Raw genomic sequence first — 18,009 nt, forward strand, 5'->3', positions numbered from 1 at the left:
AGGTCTTGTACTAAAAATGAGCAAGTGCTGCTCTGGGCAGGTAGCAGCAGCCACCACAGGTGCTTAATCAGGGATCAAAGCCACCCTAAGGAAAAAATACAAATTCCAGAAATTCTGAATCATCCAATATTGCTTTATCTCTGCACGTTTCAGCTCCACCAGCTGTAACTTAAAATCATTTCATGAGGAATTGGATGAAGCAAATGCACTTAGAAGAGTTTACAGTGCCTTTTCTGTATGTTAAAATTAAAGCAAGGTTTAGAGCTTTAAAAATTTGGCATCAGAGGTTAGGTGGGGGTTTTAGGGTCTTTTTACTGAAGAGTTAGAGCTACACCTCATCCTGTGCTGAGCAGGAGAGCATATCCTGAAGGAATGATTTAATAGGGTTAAGAATACAAAACCAATCTGATTTATTATTAAAACTAAACTGCAACAGGAGTCACCACGGTGGGTGAGAGGACCAGGCAAGAGCCACAGCTGTCCCTAAGCTGAAGGATCTGCTTCCTCTCCCTGTTCAGGCACAGGACTCAGAAAAGTAGAGAAAAAAACCAAGAGTCTCCTCCAGGTAAGCTCTGCCTATGCTCAAAATTGTACCAAAACCTGTATATCTGGCACCAAATTCCCAGCACAGCCAGGAAAGGCATCCTCAGGGACACTCTGCAGGGTGAAGGTCCAGGTAAACAGCAAGGACAGGGCAAAGGACAAAGAGCATCCAGACCTCCTCTGCTCTTTGAACACAGGCAGGACACAGCTCCCCCTGTCCATGCCAAAAGCAACAACAAAAACAAGGTGGAAGCCCCTGGAATGGTGTAGGGACACCACAGAACTGTTTTCAAAGGGTGCATTTCCATGGCAGCCAGTCAGGGGCTCAGATTTATTTCGGTGGGAGGAAGGCTGTTAACACATGGGGAGCTGCAGGTCACAGAGCACTCATGTTTTTTGACCCCTGGGAACTGCCTGGAGCTTTCCAGAACCAGCTAAAGAACTTTTCCCTGCTCTCAGAGGGAACGATCACTCAGGGCCACCTTTGATTCGTGTTGTTTATTATTGGCAACGCCCGCCCAGAACTGTAACTGCAAAACCCATCTCGGCATCCGTTTGATTGCTCCTTTGAAAGGTGATTCATAAATTTCCTGCTTTTTTTTTTTTTTTTTTTTAAAGAAAACAACCAAAAAAAGACCGTTAGCATCTGCCGGAGCCTGGTGGAAGAGCTCCACCCGGTGGCATTCCACGAAGGCACAGCTAGAGCCTCAGAGCTCCTGGAAGTCTCAACTTCCTCAATTTTTCCTTGAATGAGCAAGGCAGACTAGAAGGAAGCTTCGCTCTGCTTCCAGTTGCTATTTCCTTCCCCTCTTGCCTCTGTCACAAACAAAACTTTTCACTTTTCACTCCTCTTTTTGCTCTGGGCTCAAACCCCAAAATATCTGACAGAGAAACTCCCAGGATATGGATTGTGCCCCTGTCCTGGAGGATGAACTTGCAGGATTTGTCCCTTAGGAGTTTTGTGTGACTGAACCACGACAGTTTTTCCACCTAACATCGACTTTGTGCTCTTTTCTTCCAGAAAACACTGGAAGGTTGCATTTATCTTTTGGGACAGAGTAAGGAAGGATGGAAGGCACTTTTCCCCCCTTCAATTTTACCAACCGCAGATTGATTTTCAGAGGATTCACCTGAAAGATTTCTCTGATGGAGAGAGACAAAAATTATCAACTGCAAACAATCCTCTCTGCAACAGACACCTTGATTCCAGTCCCAATTACAATCCACACAAAGGATGTATGGGATTACAATCAGCAACACACAGGAAAGTTAAAATACACCCTGCCTCACTAAAGGCACTTTTACCACGTGGGAATTTGGCTCCTGAAGCTCAATTATTTAAACAGCTTCAGAATTTCCTCCTCTGGATGCCTGGTAGATTCCAATCAGGGAGGAGATGGTCCCCAGGAGCCCTACTAACCACGGGGGGAACCTTCCAGCCCAGAGGAATCCTGGAGGCAGCCAATGGATGGCATTGGAAAGATCTGCTGCGTCCATGAGGATGCTCAGAACCTCTGCCTTCACCTGGGCTCTCAACTTCTGGCTCTGAGGTGAGGATGTGCTGCTGGAAGCAAAGGGAATATCAGTGATAGTCCAGAATATCCTAATAACTGTGATGGATACAAATGAGAACTGGTGTATGGGGTTAAATTATAATGAAAACTGGTTAAAATGGTGCTAAAGAGACCTGGAGAGAGACTTTGCACAAGGGCCTGGAGGGACAGGACAAGGGCGAATGGCTTCCCACTTCCAGAGGGCAGGGTTAGATGGGATATTGGGAAGACATTCTTCCCTGTGAGGGTGGGGAGGCCCTGGTACAGGTTGCCCAGAGAAGCTGTGGCTGCCCCATCCCTGGCATTGTCCAAGGCCAGGTTGGACGGGGCTTGGAGCAACCTGGGCTAGTGGAAGGCGTCCCTGCCCATGGCAGGGGGTGGGACTGGATGGGCTTTAAGGTCCTTCCCAACCTCCCAGTCCCATTCTGGGATTCCATGATCAGCTGTACAGCCAAGGAAGGAAATCATACCACTTGTGCTGCCTCAGTTTTCTTCTCAACTGGCACAAGACCTTCAGGGACCTGAAAACAGCAGAGTTATTTCTCCTATAGCACCAAACAGAAGGGTTTTTTTCTCTTCCATGAGCAAGAGCACCTCCAGCAGCCAGAGGGCCCTTAGTTTTATCCCGATGGATCACGACCGGGCCTTACCGCAGGATTCCCAAGAGCAGGGCAGAGCCCCACAGCGCCGTGCTCAGGGTCCACCACCTCTGGGAAGCGGCACGGACAATTCCGACATCAGCCGCCCAGGCCAGGTGCTCACAGGGGTAGTAGAGCTGGTTGGCCACGTTGCAGAGCACGCTGAGCCCCCGCACCAGCACATCCTCGTCCTGCGGGAGGGGGGAAAAGGGGACAGGCCAGAACACGCAGGGGATGGCCAGGGGGGCTGTGGGGGACCCCCCTGCCCGCTCTCACCTCGGGGCCCAGCCCGTAGCCGCAGCTGTGCCGGAGCATGGCCAGGTCGTCGAAGAGGCGCAGGACGGTGCGGCAGGAGCTGAGCTGGGCAGAGGCAGCCAGGAGCCCCCCTGGCAGCCCCCCGGGCCCGGGCAGGGCTCCCCCCACCAGCTGGAGGCTGTAGGACAGGGCACGGACCTGTGGGGCACAGCCCAGTCAGCAGTGGGACTGGCGGGTGTGGGGTCCAGAGAAGCTGATGCCGGAACCAGGACTTCTGTTTTCTCTCTTTAATTCTATCTTTTCCTCTCTTTTATCCTTTCTTTAATTCTCTCCTTTTCTCTCTTTTCTCCTCTAAGTCTCTCATTTTCTCTATTTATCTTTCTTTCTCTCTCTCTTTCTTCCTTTAATTCTCTTTCCTCTCTCTTTCTTTAATTTTGTTTCTCTTTTCTCCTCTCTTTAATTCTTTTTCTCTCTTTTCTCCTCTTTAATTCTCTCTCTCTTTTCTCTTTAATTCTCTCTTTTTCTCTTCTTTTCTTTTTAAATTCTCTCTGTTCTCCTTTCTTTAATTCTCTCCTTTTGAAATTTCTCTCTTTTCCTCTTTCTCTTCCTTTCTCCCTCTCTTTCCTTAATTCCCCTCTCCCTCCTGAATTCCTCCCGTCCCTTTCCCTCCACCTCTTTCCCCAAACCCCCTCACCCTGTGCTCAGGCACCAATACACCAATTCTCACGCCAAGTAACCTCTCTGACTGTTTGCGGACCCTTTTTATCATTCCTTTCCACCATCGAGCCTTTAAACGCACTTTAAGTGCTTCTCTTTCCCTAAAGGGCGGGTCACCGCAGGGTCGGGCCCGTCAGTCCCGGCCCGGTCCCGGCGGGTCAGACCCCCCATCTGTCACTCCCGGCGGGTCAGACCCCCCATCCCTCACTGACGGCCCGATCCCGGTGGGTCAGACCCCACCATCCCTCACTCACGGCCCGGTCCCGTCCCCGGTGCGTTTCCAGCGCGGCCCCCAGGCCGCGGAGCGCAGCCGCCGCCATGGCAACGCTTCCGGGTTAGACGTCACGGGCGCGCCCCGGCACGTCGGGAAGGAGGCGGTACAGCCGTCGCCATGGCAACGCGGCCCAGCCCGGCCTGGCCTGGTCTGCCCGAGCCCCCCTCCCCGCCAGGGCCTCCCCCCTCAGGGCCTCCCCCCTTTCACAGCGTCTCCTACCCCAATCTGGTCCGCGAACCCCCCGTCAGCCCTTTGCTGACCTCCAGTTCTCTTGTTCTGTGGTGTTCCAGGTTGCCCAAGTAGTGTGTGGAGTCTCCCTTACTCGAGATGTTCCAGAACCCTCTGGACACATCTAGTGCTCTGGAATGGCCCTGCCTGAGCAGGGAGGTGGGACTAGGTAAAGCACTGTGGTCCCTTCCATTCTGTGATTCTGTGGTTTCCTTAGAGCAGTATTTAGGTATTTCAGTAACTCACGAGACACACTAAAGAGAACATCAGTGGTACCCATACACTTCTCCCCGGACTCACAGCACTCGCTGCCTCTGTGTGTCTGGATCTAAGAATCACATAGAGCATTTTTAGGAATAACCCCTTTCCTCCCCCCGCCTGGCTGTTTGGCAGGGTACATTCTCACTGTTAAAGGGATGGACAGTCTTGTTCCCACACTCCTCGCCGAGCACAGGCTGAGGGTGGATGGACTCCACCTGCAAAGCCAAGAGAACGGGTAACATGATTTTAGGGAGGACTAGGACACAGTTAAAGGGCAGTGTGTTCCCATGTGGAATTCTGTCCTGAAAGGCATGGGATCTGTGCAAGTGAAAACTAAGAAGGTGGAAAAACAGAGGGGAAATAAAGTGATTATGCTTTAAGTGGCTGTTCTGTAGCTTTGTTGGCTCCCTCCAGCTTGTCCTGTGTTAAATTTAGGGAGACCAGAAGCAGAAACAGTGCCCTGGATGAGAGGACACACTGGTATCAGCAGGAGAACCTGATCCCAGGAACTGCCCTTTCTGATGAGCAATGTGATTTGTCAAACAAAGCTCATATTTGATATCTTGGAGAGTTTATGACAAGGAATGTGCTGCCTCCCAGATCCACCACATGAACAGCTTTAGGCAGGGAATGGCTGCACCAGATTATCCACCTCAAAATCAAGAGTTCTTCCCACTGCACAGTTAGGAAGGGTAAGGCTGTGGCACAGAGGCCACAGGTACAGACTGGCACTTCCACACCCACAAATGGCATCTCAACAGCCACTTCTTTGCAGCAACACTTGGCATGTTCATGAGTGATTTCTGGGACACGAACCAGTGGCTTGATCTTTCTGCCTTGCCATGTTTGTTTTTAGAAGTTGGTTTGTGTTTATTTTTGGGAGGAAGGAGAGGATTTTGATCAAAAGCTGCACTTATGCAACCTCAGGAAGGGATGTGGTTAGAGATGGCCAGGGAAGGCATTAAGAAAATCCTCCTCTGACCTTGCCTCCTATTTCTCATGGCCAGTAAGAGAGAGGTCCCTTCATGCCATGGATCTTTGATTTACAGAATGTGGAACAGATCACAGTTGAATTGATCTTTTCCTTGGCCCCAGACTTCTGGAGCAGCTCCATAACTGCCATATGGAGTGATATTCCCGTAACTGCCATGTGAGTTTCTTCATTTGCCTCCTTACCCTGGGAGTTGTTTTCTGTCTGGGTGAAGGTTTTGAGCAAACTGCTGATGCCAGAGCTGGCCTTTTCCTCTCCTCACATGTGGATCTGTGCCTGCAAAGCTTCTCTGGTACTGCATCCCTTTTTTACTGCCTTGAGTTTAATTTTTATTTCAATTCCATCTGTCAGCAGATGAAAGTTCTGTCACAACCAAGCAAGCCATGCTGGTCCCACACAGGCAGCAGAAACAGCGACTCCCCAGCAGGTCCAGCCTTAATAGGCTTGAATTAACCACGGTGTGGCTTGGAGAAGTGGGTTTATACCCAGCAAAGCTGCAGCCTCCCCTTGACATCATCAGTTTGGGGATGGGACAGTGTGCAGCAAATCCTGTCTGCTCCAGCCTCGGGTGAATGTTCTGTGGAGGCAGAGTTGTAGATAAGGAATATCTTGAAAGGAGAGGAAGGACAGGCAACCAAATCCTTAAGCCAAGGAATGTTGGAGAGAAGTAGGTGATTCTGGTCTCCCACAGAGGGTCAGAGGAGGAATATTGGCCTGCCTGGAGGTGTCCGCCCATGGCAAACATCTCTGCACCACTGAGCATCTGCCAGAGACTGAGGGTGTTGCAGCTGCCCAGGTGAGGTGACCCTTCATGTAGCACCACCGGGCTCAGATATTGGGGCTACCAGGTTCTGTGGGGCCACCTGCCCCTTTCTCAGCCCCATCCCAATGTGCTGAGAGATGTTTTCTCTTCTCAGATGAAAAGCTCCCTTGTGGGGCTGCCCAGGACGGCACAGGACGTCTGCAGGACTGAGCAGAGGGGTGACTTCACACCCAAGTCTAGAGGCCCAGCTGAAATCCAAAAGGCAGACTCCCAAGTGAGCTGTGTGTCCCCATGGTGACCCTGGAAAGGCCCTGTCCCCAGGGGAAGGTGACATTCTCCCTCCTCCATCAACCAGGCCCTGTGAGCTGCCCACACGGCGTGGGATCTCCAAGCCTTCCTTGTGCTCTGCTCTTGCCCCCCTCTGTGTGTTGTCACAGGGAACATCTATTTCTCAGATTGAATGAGGACACAAGGAGGTGTTGTGACAGCAAGAATAAACACTGGGAGATTAGCCCAAAGCCGCGGGTGACACATCCCTCTGGATTGCAGGACCCAGTGGGTGACACATCCCTCTGGATTGCAGGAGACCTCTGGGCAGGCACAGGCGCAGGAGGAAGCAGGTGGGCTGGGGGAAGCACAGAGGAAGGGCAAGAGACCAGAAACAGAATGAGAAGCACTGTCAGGGCTGTGTGGGGGCTGGAATCTGTTTAGATTTTGGTGTCAAGGCCTGGAACCAAAGGTCAGTGGAGAGTAGGGCAGCTGGGCAACTCTGCTCAGCTTGTGATGAGTGTGGGCTGTTTTCCTAGAGGTGAGCTGGATGTTTTTGTTGAGTTGGTCACTCACGTGGGTTTCCCAACTGCTGAGCTTGCACTAACTCTGCTTGGGGTCTAGGTGTGTTCCAGAGGGGTCAGGGGGGGCTGGTCAGCCCTTGGGGGGGCTGAGTGAGCAGGGCCAGCTGCTGCTTTGGCACTTCACAAGCTCTTCTCAGATGGGTTTGATTCCCCGTGAGCCAGCCCTGAAGCCTTTGGGCTTCGTTCCCAGCTGCTGCAGTCTGTGTGTGAGCAGTGCCCTCGTGCTTTCCTCTGGGCATTTGACTCTTTGTCTCTCAGGAATGGGACAGTCTTTGCTCCACTGTGCTTTCCTCTGGGGATCTGACTCCTCGGGAATGGGGGAATGGAATCTTTGCTCCACTTGTACTTCAAAGAAGCCACGCACTCACATCTTGCAAATGCATACAGGCACCTCTCCTCAGTCCCTGTAAACACGTGGATTCAAATACCTCAGGTGCACCATTTGGTGGAGTAACAGGGACTTTCATCTGCTACAGCTCTGCCCCATTACTTTGATGTGACTCTGAGGTGCCATTGGCACCTGTGCTGCTGCAGGAACAGCCACAGTTCCCTGGGGATAAATGCTGGAATCACCCCTTGGTGGCACCAGCTGGGAGAGCTGTTGCTGGAACTAACTGTGGTTATTCACTTTTTCATGTGGATTTTGATCCAACTTCAGACATGGAAAGTAAAACTGGCTTTTTGGGGTGAGGGTCTTTGCTTTCTAAACTCTTCTCCCACCATTTCCAGCAGTGCCTTGGGAAGGCCAAACAGGCTTTCTCTGATTGCCCACCCATATGAAATCTCCCAGGAGGGCTGGTGGTGTGTGACACCCCTCCCTGCTGCCGACGGAGCCACTGGCACGTCCCGGTGTCACGTCGGCAGCGCCTGTGACTCAGAGATAAGGCTGAAGTCACGTTATTCCTCGATCCCTTTAAAAACACGTCCCTCAGCCCCGTGGCCCCGGCACCAGCCCCACGCACATGAGGTCAACCCTAAAACATCATTGCAAAACAGGGGCTCAGTCGAACCCCCCCAGGAAGGCCTGCAGGGTGGGGCCACTTAGGATAAATCAGGGGATTTTGATGTAGCCCTTTGCTCGTCTCCTTTCCCTGGAAGGCTCCAGCCTCCCGGAGCTGCCAGGAGAGTGGGGCCCACAGCGATGCAGCTCCCAGGGCGCGTGCAGAGCTTGGTGGTGAAGCTGGAGGACGGCCCAGCCCATGGGAGCGGGGAGCTGCTGCACGGGCGGGTGCAGCTGGAGCTGCGGGGAGCGCTGCGGGTGCAGGCGCTGGAGGTGAGCGCCCACGGCGGTGCCACCGTGCACTGGCTCGAGAGCTGCAGCATCGGGCTCAACGTTGTCTACAGGGACTACTCAGCCTACCAGATCTTCCTGTGCCGCCACTGCCAGCTCATCCCTGGTAAGGCTGGGGTATGGGGTGGGGCTCTGCACCAGGGAGAAAATGTTGGGACCCCCTTGGGGCTGCGATGTCCGCTCTGGGTGAGCCGCTTCCCCGATGGGTGTTGCCAGACCACACAGCGTTGTTTGTGCCTCTTGGACACCCGTCTTTGCACCTTGGCCGAGGGTTTCCCTGCTGCTGGTTTCTGGGAGGCTGCTGGTATAAACTCAGCTCAAAGGATTTGTGGCTTTTGCTCTGTTTGCACAGGGAAGTGCAAACACAAGGGGCTGTTCACAAGCGTGGAAAGAGCACTTAGTAGCTCAGTTGGTGTTTGTTTTTGCTTCCCCTGTGCTAGGACTGAGTGCCAGTTGCTTGAATCAACTGCAGGAGGACAAGCCACTTGAATTCTTTGTGTGGTTGGGATGAAATGATCCAGAGCCAAGGGATATGGGACATCTCAGCTGTCTATCTGCTCATTAACTCTGGCTTTTCTTAGGAACATGCGTGCCTTTTATCCTTCCCTCCAATGACATGCCTTCTGATGGCCTTGTTGTTGCCTGTGACCCAGTTGCCTGGCCCTGGCTGTAGGACTTATGCTGAGGGCATTTAATTGTATCAGTGGTCAAATGCAACCCAGAGAGTGGTGCCAGGCCCAATCTGGCAAATACAGAAGTTGCAGGAATAAACTGGAGGGATGGAAAGAAGATGTGAGCTGCCTTCCTGGAGATGATCTTGTCTCTGGACTGCACTGGGGGGTCATATGCTTTATGTCCGAGTGATTGTGCCCTGCCATCTGCTCCAAACACCTGCATTGCTCTGGAGTTTGTGTCTTTTGGGAGCAGCTTTTCTGTGCTCTGACTAAGGATGGCCCTTGGCAGCTGCAACTCTGCAAAGGATCCTGATTACAGTTAAGGCCCTGGGAGAAGCCCTTGCCCTGTGCTCCAACAGCGAAGGCCCTGAGCACTTGGCCGCGCAGTGCTTGGTCAGTGTCCCCTTAGCTGTGAGGTGGCAGAGTGAGTTTTATTCCCCATTAGCAGTGAATGCCTGTAGGGAAGTCACAAGCTGTTGTGAGCATGTTTGGACTCTGCTGCTGGGATTGTGTATGATAGGAGCCCCTGGAGCCCTCTGGAGAAGGGCATTGGCCAAGGGCTGCAGGAATTGCTGGAGTTGCTCTGCCTTGCCAGCACCCTGAACGCCCACCCGTAACTCAGAGCTGACGGTTCCTGGCCTTCACCTATTGCCCAGGGAGTGTTAGTGTTGAGCTGGGCTACCTGGGGGCAAAGAGCCCCACCAGGACTTGGGGGATGGGATTTTATTGTCTCTGTCCATACACAGATTCCTTTTGTGCTTTGTGAGAGGGACAAGGGCATGTGATCACTGGAGCAATTTTAAGGGAGCAAAGGCTATGGGCTGCAGAGAAGGGCTGTCCTGTGGCCAAAACTGCTTCCTTCAGATTCTGCTGGGTCCTGCTCTGTCCCCAACAGCAGTGTGACGGCCTTCCTGGTGTCAGCTGGCGAGAAACATGTCATCATCCAACAGTCCCTGTGACTGCTCCCTTCTTGGTGCTTCTGGATGAGATGAGATCAACTGTGTCTGAGTGGTGGTTAAAAAATGCAGGTTTTGTCATGGTAACAAGGCACTGCAGAGGAGGGGAGCCAGGCACAGATAAGAGCCCTCCCTCCTGCTCTCCCCTCAGCTGAGTTTATCTGCAGTTTCCTGGCAGGGTGGTGAGCACTGGCACCGGGGTGCTGTGCTGAGAGACAAGAAAAAGGGAGCAAGGAGGATGTGCAGGCAGGGCCTTTAAATGTGTATTGTGTAATCATCTGAGATAGGGAGCAGGAAGGAAGGAAAACACAGGGGTTAATGGGTGAAGGAAGCACAAGGAAAGCCCTGGACTCTCGTGCATGAGGTGATGTGAAGGCACCCAAGGAAACATAAATGATTGGTGTGCAGTGATCTTTCTTGTCCAAGGATCCCACAGCACTTCCCAAAGGTATAGTGCCTGCCCTGGAGAGGGGCAAACACCCAGAAGACGTTTTATTTTCATGGAGACATCTAGGAGAGTTATGGCATCAGGGCTCTTGTTGCACTGTGGGGTGGCCCTCGATCAGCACCTTAATCCTCATCCATATGCAACACTCCCATATCTGGCAGGGACAGAGTGTATTCCTCAAGCTAGGAGTGTGAGCTTGTGCAAGGCTCTCTGTTGTCCCATCTCATCCCCATATTGGGTCAGGGTAGAGCTGCTGACTTGCCTGTTTACCTCCTGCGTTCCCTTCTCTCTGGTTTTCAGGGCCCCTCATGTGGCTCTGGTGTCAGTGGGGAAAAGCCACCAGGTCCCAGCAGTGGGTCTGGGAAGGAGAAGCCCCCTCTGAGCCGGGCAGGGTGTCAGCTCCTGCTCGGACCAGCTTCAGCCGGTTCAGACTCTAGATGGGGCTGAAGAGCTGGAGATCGTCCCTGTACCCAGCCAGACCTGGGTTTTCCTTGGGTTTGGGCACCCAGGAGCGTTCGCGATCCCACAGCCCCTGCACCTGGACGTGCCAGGAGAGAGAAGAGACCCTCTCCTGGCGCGGGGGTCCCAGAGAGGTCAGAGAGGGGCCGGCCATCCCACGTGGAGGCAGCGAGGGACAGCCTGGGCATCGCATGCGACTGACATGGGAGGGAGGTTTGCAGGGATTCACATCCCGTGGGCGAGGCTGAGTCACGGGCCGAGGGGTGTGTGCCAGCAGGCGAGAGGGGGAGGAGGATGCCAAGGAAGGAAAGGGGCCCGGCAAGGCTCCAGTCCCTCTCAAGAGCCCTTCCCCTCCCCCCCCCCCCCCCAATGGCACCACAGGGACACCAGGCTCCTTCCCAGAGCCAGTGACACCAAGTGTCACCGGTTAACTCGTGTTGCAACATGCCTTCCTTCCTCCTTTCTCTCCTCCTTTCCCTCGCCCTTTACGGAGTTTGCTATGATTCATGTTTGTTTGTGGCAGCAAATGGTCGTGCACATAAAACAAACCATGGTCCCCTTACCCTGGGGAGGGAGACAGACAATTCCAGCTAGGCTTTGGAGGCAGCTAAAGCTGTGCCAGGCTTCAGCCTAGCTCAGTTTTAGTGGCTGAGAGCAACCTAATTAAGCACAGCCTGGTCCTGCCTGGCATGGCTGGGGGCAAATCAAAAATCTCCAAAACTTCAGCGGCCAAATGCTGAGTAACATTTTGAAGGCCTGTTTTGTCTTATCCCCTACCCATGCCCGAGGTAGAGAGCTCTGGTGCTCTGCAAACATGACAATCATCATTAAAGTGGAAGTCTCTATAGCTGCATTAACCCTTTTGGGAGGCACAGACTCCTTTCTCCTTCCTTTTACAACATCTCATGGCGCTGATAATGCTGATATGCACCCTGAGAATCACCAGTTCCAAGCTTTCACCCCAGCTAAGCACTGGCAACCGCAGATGCTGCCAACAGAGCAAGTCCCTGTGCTGTTCCTGCCCATGTAGGTGGGATTTGTCGCTGGGTTTTGGAGCAGCACCACCCCAATCCCAGCAGGAGCTGGTGGAAAACCGGCACTCGCCTGGTTAACGAGCGCAGGGAGGTGGATTGCTCACCCTGTCCTTGCACAAGCTGAACCCAGGCCAGTTCTTGATTTCTTAGAACTAAGTGAAGTGATGTCCCAGACATCACTGCATCGCCAGCTGGCCCAGCCGTGCTGTGCAAGGAGCCCAGATCCAGTTGTAGCCTGTCCTGAGCCCTGGGAATGGCTCTTGGGAAAGGAGGGATGTGGGTTGGTGTGCAGAGCGGCTCTGGGCTCTCGCCTGTGACCACTGAAATGAGAGGGGCTGCTGCTTCAAGTGAGGAATTCCCCTCGGCACAGCCCCTGGCTGTGACCCTAGGAATGGGGATTCTGGATGAAGATGGGATGGAATGTCAGAATGGGAGCTGGAGGGGTAGTTTGAGGGGCAAGGATGGGGAGTTTGGGCGGTAAGGATGGAGAATTTGGGGGGCAAGGATAGGAGCTGGAGCGGGAGCTTGAGGGGCAAGGATGGGAACTGGGATTTTGAGGGTCAAGGATAGGAGATGGAAGGGGATTTTGGGGGGCAAGGATGGAGTTGAAGGGGGAGTTTGGGGCACAAGACTGGAGTTTGAGGGGCAAAGATGGAAGCTAGAGAGGGGCCTGGGGGTCAAGTTTAAGAGCTGCAGGGAGTTTTAGGGGGTACTAAGCAACATGCCAGCACCCAGGGGTCACCCACTGGCAGTGCTCAGCCCCGTGACTACGTCTCTGCTCCCGGACACATTCCCGCGGAGCAGCCCCCCCGTGGGGATGACTCGGTGCGGTACCGCGAGGGCGTGGGGAGCCCCGCTGGGACTGAAGACGGACCCCAAAACTGAACCCCCATCCCGGAGCCCCCGCCCCGCCCGGGTCGGGGTGGGGGAGGCCGGTCCGCACATGCTCCCTGCCTTGTTTTGCAGGGCCCGGCGGGGCCGGCCCGGCCCGGCCCAGCCCGTCCCTCCCCGCCGGGGCCGCCCCCGGCCGCGCCGGGCGCTTAAAGCCGGGCTCAGCTGCGCCGGGCTGGGTTGAGCCGCATCGCGCCGGTTCTGGGCTCAGCTGAGCCGCGCTCGCTTCGCCATGATTTTCGATCGCCTCAAACGCTTCTCCATCGTGCTGGAGGGCGCGGAGCGGGACGGCCCGGCCGCCTTCAGCCCCGGGCAGGCGGTGTCGGGCCGCGTGGTGCTGGAATTGGCGGCGGCCGCCCGGCTCGGCGCCCTGAGGCTGCGGGCGATGGGCGCTGCCCGCGTTCACTGGACCGAGTCCCGCAGCGCCGGCTCCAGCACCGCCTACACGCAGAGCTACAGCGACCAGGTGGAGTTTCTGAGCCACCGCGACACGCTGCTGGCACCCCCAGGTACGGCACCCCCTTCCCCGGGGACGGCACCTGGACCCCCTGGTCGCCGGCCACAGCGGGGGCGTGGGGGCACCAAAGACCCCAGGGGCTGAAACGATGGGGACGTGGGGCAGCCTGGGGCACCCCTGGTGTTGGGTGCTCCAGACACCCCAGCCGGCTGAAATTTGGGTGCCTGACACCCCCAAACTGCAGAGATCTGGGTGCCAGGGATGGCCCAGCTGCTGGGTGCCTGACACTCCAAAACTACAGAAATCTGGGTGCCTGGCACGCCGACCAGCTGAAATCGGGGTGCCTGGCACCCCAAACGGTTAAAATCGGGGTGCACGGAGTGCCTTAGGATCTGGGCGCTCTGGGAACTGGGTGTGTAGGTCTATGCAGACACTTCAAATTCGGAGTGCACTCTGGGGTCCTGGGGTGCACAGCTGGACCCTGCTGTTGTGCAGGGCACCCCGATTAGGGACTGCCCCCCCTCCCCCAAGACTCCCCCTTTTCTGTGAGCTCTTCCTGGCAGGGAAGCAGCATTAGAAAACTCTCATGAAGGTTCAGGAGCTTGTTTTGAGTGGGGTGTCGGACTAGGTAATCCCCAGAGGTCCCCTCCAATCCTGGGTGCAAACCCTTGAGGGGCACTGGGGCCGATGACTCTCCCTCCTGGAGTCTTGGCTGGGCATCTCTGGAGTAGAGCCCACCTGGGGAAGCTGCCTGGCCCTCCAGGGAGGTGCCCCGGGTCATGCATGTGGAGACACGTGGAAAGCAGACAGTGCCCAACTCTTGTGTCACAGCTGCTGCAGTTTAACCCTGGCAGAGATACTGCTCTGCCCTTGTGCTGCTCCTTTGCTGGGTGCTGCCCATCTGTGCTGCCAGTTCACCCAGGGAAGGAGTTGTGCAGGAAGGAGCTTAATCCTCTTAAATCTGTTTTACCCACAGACAATGGTGAATCCACTGTCCTGCAGGCAGGAAGGCATGAGTTCCCCTTCACCTTCCAGCTCCCCGAGTAAGTTGGCTTTTTTTTGGGTGACAGGGCATCTTGAAAAGGAGGTTCTTTGAGTAGAACCATTCGGAAACTGCTGGTTGCTCACCCACAGGACCCTGGTCACCTCCTTTGAGGGGAAGCACGGCAGTGTGCGCTACTGGGTGAAAGCCAAGCTGCACAGACCCTGGGCCACAGTGAAGAAAGCAAAGAGGGAGTTTACTGTGATTGAACCCATCGACATCAACACACCTGCGCTGCTGGTGAGTTCCCCCTGCTCCACCCTGCCATCCAAAACTTTCCTCGGAAGCCCATGTCTGCCTAGGCCTGATTTCCAGAGGGAATATTTACCCCCCTGTAACTTACGCCCTCCAGCATTACCTAGGCTGGGCAGAGGTCAGCTGTGTCTCTTTGTTTTTGGAAACTTTAACGTGTTGCGACAGCATCTTGCATCAGATGCCTGAGAAGTTGCTGATGCTTTCCCAGCAGGTTCTTGGTGCCAGCGAGGTGATTGCTTTGAGTTTCATCCTTACTTACTAAATTGCTTAAATATTTCCCCTTCTTCAGGCTCCCCAGGCAGGTGCTAAGGAGAAACTTGCTCGTGCCTGGTACTGCAATCGTGGCCAGGTGTCTGTGACTGCCAAGATTGACCGAAAAGGCTACACCCCAGGTGAGATGAGGGGCTGGTGCCCTTGAACCTCAAGGGGCCCTGGAATGGACCCCAGGGGGAGGGGATTTGGGATCACTGTGAACTGGGTTCTTCTGGCATGAAATCAGTCAGAGCTTTAGCGCATGGACCTGATGTGGGCAGCCTCCTTGGGATGCTCCCGGATTAATCCATGTGTCTGCAGTGCTGGGTAGCATGGCCAACCCTCGATGATCCTGTGCAGGAATTCCTTGAAGCAGGACTGGGTTCTGTCTCCCTTCCTCCAACATGTTGTGTCTGTTTTGGCAGGTGAGGTCATCCCTATCTTTGCTGAGATCGACAACTGCACAAGCCGGGCCGTGGTGCCCAAGGCGGCCATAATCCAGACCCAGACCTTCATCGCTCGGGGCACCAAGAAGCAGAAGAGGTCAGTGGTGACCAGCATCACTGGGGATTCCATTCCAGCAGGGAAGCGGGAAGTGTGGCACGGGCGGGCCCTCAAGATCCCGCCCGTGGGGCCTTCCATCCTCCAGTGCCGCATCCTCCAGGTGGAATATTCCCTGAAGGTGAGTGACCTCATGAGGAGCTCTGCAGGTGGCTGCAAGAACTCCCTCCTGCTCTGGGGAGGTACCCGCCCCTCCAGACTGGGAAAACACCACAGCTAAGCTTCCCTGCTGCTTCCTGTCTCTGCAGGTTTGTGTGGATATTCCTGGGACATCCAAGTTGCTCCTTGAACTGCCGCTTGTCATTGGGACCATCCCGCTGCATCCGTTCGGGAGCCGCACATCCAGTGTCAGCAGCCAGTACAGCGTCAACCTGGACTGGCTGAACACCATCCCGGAGCAGCCGGAGGGTGAGCATCTCCCTCTCCCCTGGATAAACCCCCTTGTCAGGACGGCAAGGGTCAGACAAAGTTTTCAACTGGTCCAGCATTTGCTTTTTCTTTTTAACTTAATTTTTTGGTTGTTATGCTGAATCTCTTGGGTTCCTTTGCCAGGGAACTGGGAGGGTTTGGGTAAGAGTGGTTTTGGAGCTCTTTACCTGTATATCTCCCATTAATGGAGAGTGTTTCCTATTCCCTGATGGTTCTCCTTTCTCTTCAGCCCCCCCTGAGTACTCAGCAGTCGTGTCCAGCCCTGAGGCCGAGCAGAGCCTGGCCCCACCATGCCGCAGCGAGCTTGGCGACATCCTGGAAGGTCCCTTCTTCGCCTACATCCAGGAATTCCGCTTCCGACCTCCTCCTCTGTATTCAGAGGTAGCACATCCCCCTGGGCTGGGAGACTTCTGGGGAAATGCCCATTGCTGAGGTTTTTTGACTCCAAACTTGGCTTTGCAGGTTGATCCCAACCCCCCGTCAGACAGCATCCGCCCACGCTGCATGACCTGCTGAGAGAAGTGCGTCGGACGCTGCTGACAGTGTGGTGATCCCTTGGGATGGGAGCTTGCACACCCTCACAGCACTTCAGGCTGGAAATGGGGATGTGGTGTCTGTGAAACCAGAGCTTTGTAGTGCCAAGACCCTAGCTCTGCTCACCACCCTTGGCTGCTCCTGTCGTGACTGTCCCACAGACCCACACCCAATGTGGTGCCATGGCCTCGGGTGTGGGGGGAGAACACAAGGGACCTGGCATTGTGGAGTGGCTCTGTGTGTGGCTGGGCAGAATGTGGAGGGTTTAATAACTGCCCCAGGATTTTGGGGTTAGAACAGGGAACACCTGGCATAAGCCAGGATTGCTCTCCCCTTGCTTGCAGCTCCTGTGTGGAAAGCAGGAACTTGGAGGCCTTTCTCAGGATTATGGAGGATGTTTTGATGTTGCTCAGGGTTGAGCCCCGGGGCGATGCGGGTGGAGCCCTTTGCCTGCAGGTCCCGGAGGAAGCGAAAGGCCTTTTTCTGGCCAGATGAAGCAGAGGCTTTGGCTGCTGCTGATAATGCTTGCCATAAGCCTGTGGGTACCTGCGGGGGGAATGGTTTTGAGCTACTCACCTGAAATGTAAAGGCTTCCAAGGGCTGTTACGAGGACTTGGGGGATGAATTTATGATCCATGGCAGCATTTTGGTGCCATTTACCAAGAACAGGAAGGCTGGTTCCTGTGTGTCAGCACCAAACCTGTGCACTGTGCTGGTGCCTCCTCCGTGATGCGGCTGAAAAACCAGTCCCCAAACTGTGGTACCACCATGGGGGCTTGGAGCTGTGGCTGGTGGCCTAGGAAAAGAGAAAAAAGCATAATCCAAGGCTGGTGGCAGCCACAGATGCTGACGGGAGATATGGAGTTCGAATGAATCTTTCGGAGCCAGGAGTCCTGCTCAGAATGGGCTTGAGCCTGTGCCCATAGAGGGGTCGGTGGCCCTGGTGGGATGAGGACACAGCAGCAACCTGTGCTCACTGGGTTGGGAACTGCTGTAGAACTGGTGAGCTGGATGTTGCAGCAATGAGTGTGTGTGTGTGTGGCAGGGGCTGACCCTGCTCGCTCCAGGGTGACCTGAGCAGAGTTTGGGGGCCGAGGACCTTTGCATTTCCTCACTGAGACAATCCTTGGCCGTGCACATCCAAAGCCAGCGTGCCTTGGGCTCTGCACCGGGGCTACCTCTGCTCGCTGGGGTTGCTCAGATGAGTCTTTTCTATCTGTGAACACTTTTGTAATGACCACTCTTGTCTCTACTCATTTTGTATGACTTTTTTTGTGGGGAATTTTTGTCTGAAATAAATTCCTTAAGTATTGCCTGGATAGTTTTCTGTTTCTCTTCCTGCTTCCCATTGTCCAGAGCCATGTGGCTGTTGGGATGTGGGAGTTCTCCCTGCCCTCGCTTTGTTGCCCCATTGGCATCCAGCTCCACCCTGTGCCCTGTCCCACTGTGTGCTGGGGTTAACTGGGTCACTGCTTCCCATCAGGATTGGTCCCTTGTGCCTCTGGCTCCTCCGTAGCTGTGCAGGTTTGGCTCTTTTCCCATTACCTGGGATGCAGGGCAGTGAGCAAACCTGTTGCATTTTTCCACACTTGCTTCCTGTTTGTGTCCAGGCTCTTGGGAGGATAGACACCCTTTCCTCCATCCTGAGCCTG

General features: G+C 54.6%; 2 protein-coding genes and 1 long non-coding RNA gene across 5 annotated transcripts; 2 read left to right on the forward strand and 1 right to left on the reverse strand.

Moving 5' to 3' along the window:
- Positions 1 to 112: 112 nt before the first annotated feature.
- On the reverse strand, positions 113 to 4,062 carry PEX11G (peroxisomal biogenesis factor 11 gamma). Of its 2 annotated transcripts, none has more exons than XM_051810759.1 (5): positions 3,961 to 4,062; positions 3,011 to 3,187; positions 2,747 to 2,925; positions 2,567 to 2,617; positions 113 to 2,104 (listed from the first exon to the last, which is right to left on the reverse strand). In XM_051810759.1, the coding sequence occupies exons 1-5, from the start codon at positions 4,024 to 4,026 to the stop codon at positions 1,882 to 1,884; spliced, it is 696 nt and encodes a 231-aa protein (XP_051666719.1). In that variant the 5' UTR covers positions 4,027 to 4,062; the 3' UTR covers positions 113 to 1,881. The 2 variants fall into 2 exon arrangements, with proteins under 2 accessions (XP_051666719.1, XP_051666718.1); XM_051810758.1 differs by having other exon boundaries at positions 113 to 2,107.
- Positions 4,043 to 7,166, forward strand: LOC127481472 (uncharacterized). The gene is made up of 3 exons (XR_007908221.1): positions 4,043 to 4,704; positions 5,039 to 5,161; positions 6,378 to 7,166. It is a non-coding gene; the product is annotated as an uncharacterized LOC127481472 (long non-coding RNA).
- An 839-nt stretch (positions 7,167 to 8,005) lies between these two features.
- ARRDC2 (arrestin domain containing 2) lies at positions 8,006 to 17,676 on the forward strand. 2 transcript variants are annotated; one of them, XM_051810713.1, is made up of 8 exons: positions 8,006 to 8,471; positions 14,261 to 14,327; positions 14,419 to 14,566; positions 14,871 to 14,973; positions 15,259 to 15,515; positions 15,643 to 15,802; positions 16,053 to 16,204; positions 16,286 to 17,676. In XM_051810713.1, the coding sequence occupies exons 1-8, from the start codon at positions 8,216 to 8,218 to the stop codon at positions 16,337 to 16,339; spliced, it is 1,197 nt and encodes a 398-aa protein (XP_051666673.1). In that variant the 5' UTR covers positions 8,006 to 8,215; the 3' UTR covers positions 16,340 to 17,676. The 2 variants fall into 2 exon arrangements, with proteins under 2 accessions (XP_051666673.1, XP_051666672.1); XM_051810712.1 differs by lacking the exon at positions 8,006 to 8,471 and adding an exon at positions 12,590 to 13,336.
- The last annotated feature ends 333 nt before the right edge of the window (positions 17,677 to 18,009 follow it).

The sequence above is a fragment of the Manacus candei genome, unplaced genomic scaffold, assembly GCF_025592945.1.
Source record: "Manacus candei isolate 608988 ecotype Guabito, Panama unplaced genomic scaffold, ASM2559294v1 h1tg000078l, whole genome shotgun sequence".
In the NCBI taxonomy this organism is placed as follows: domain Eukaryota; kingdom Metazoa; phylum Chordata; class Aves; order Passeriformes; family Pipridae; genus Manacus; species Manacus candei.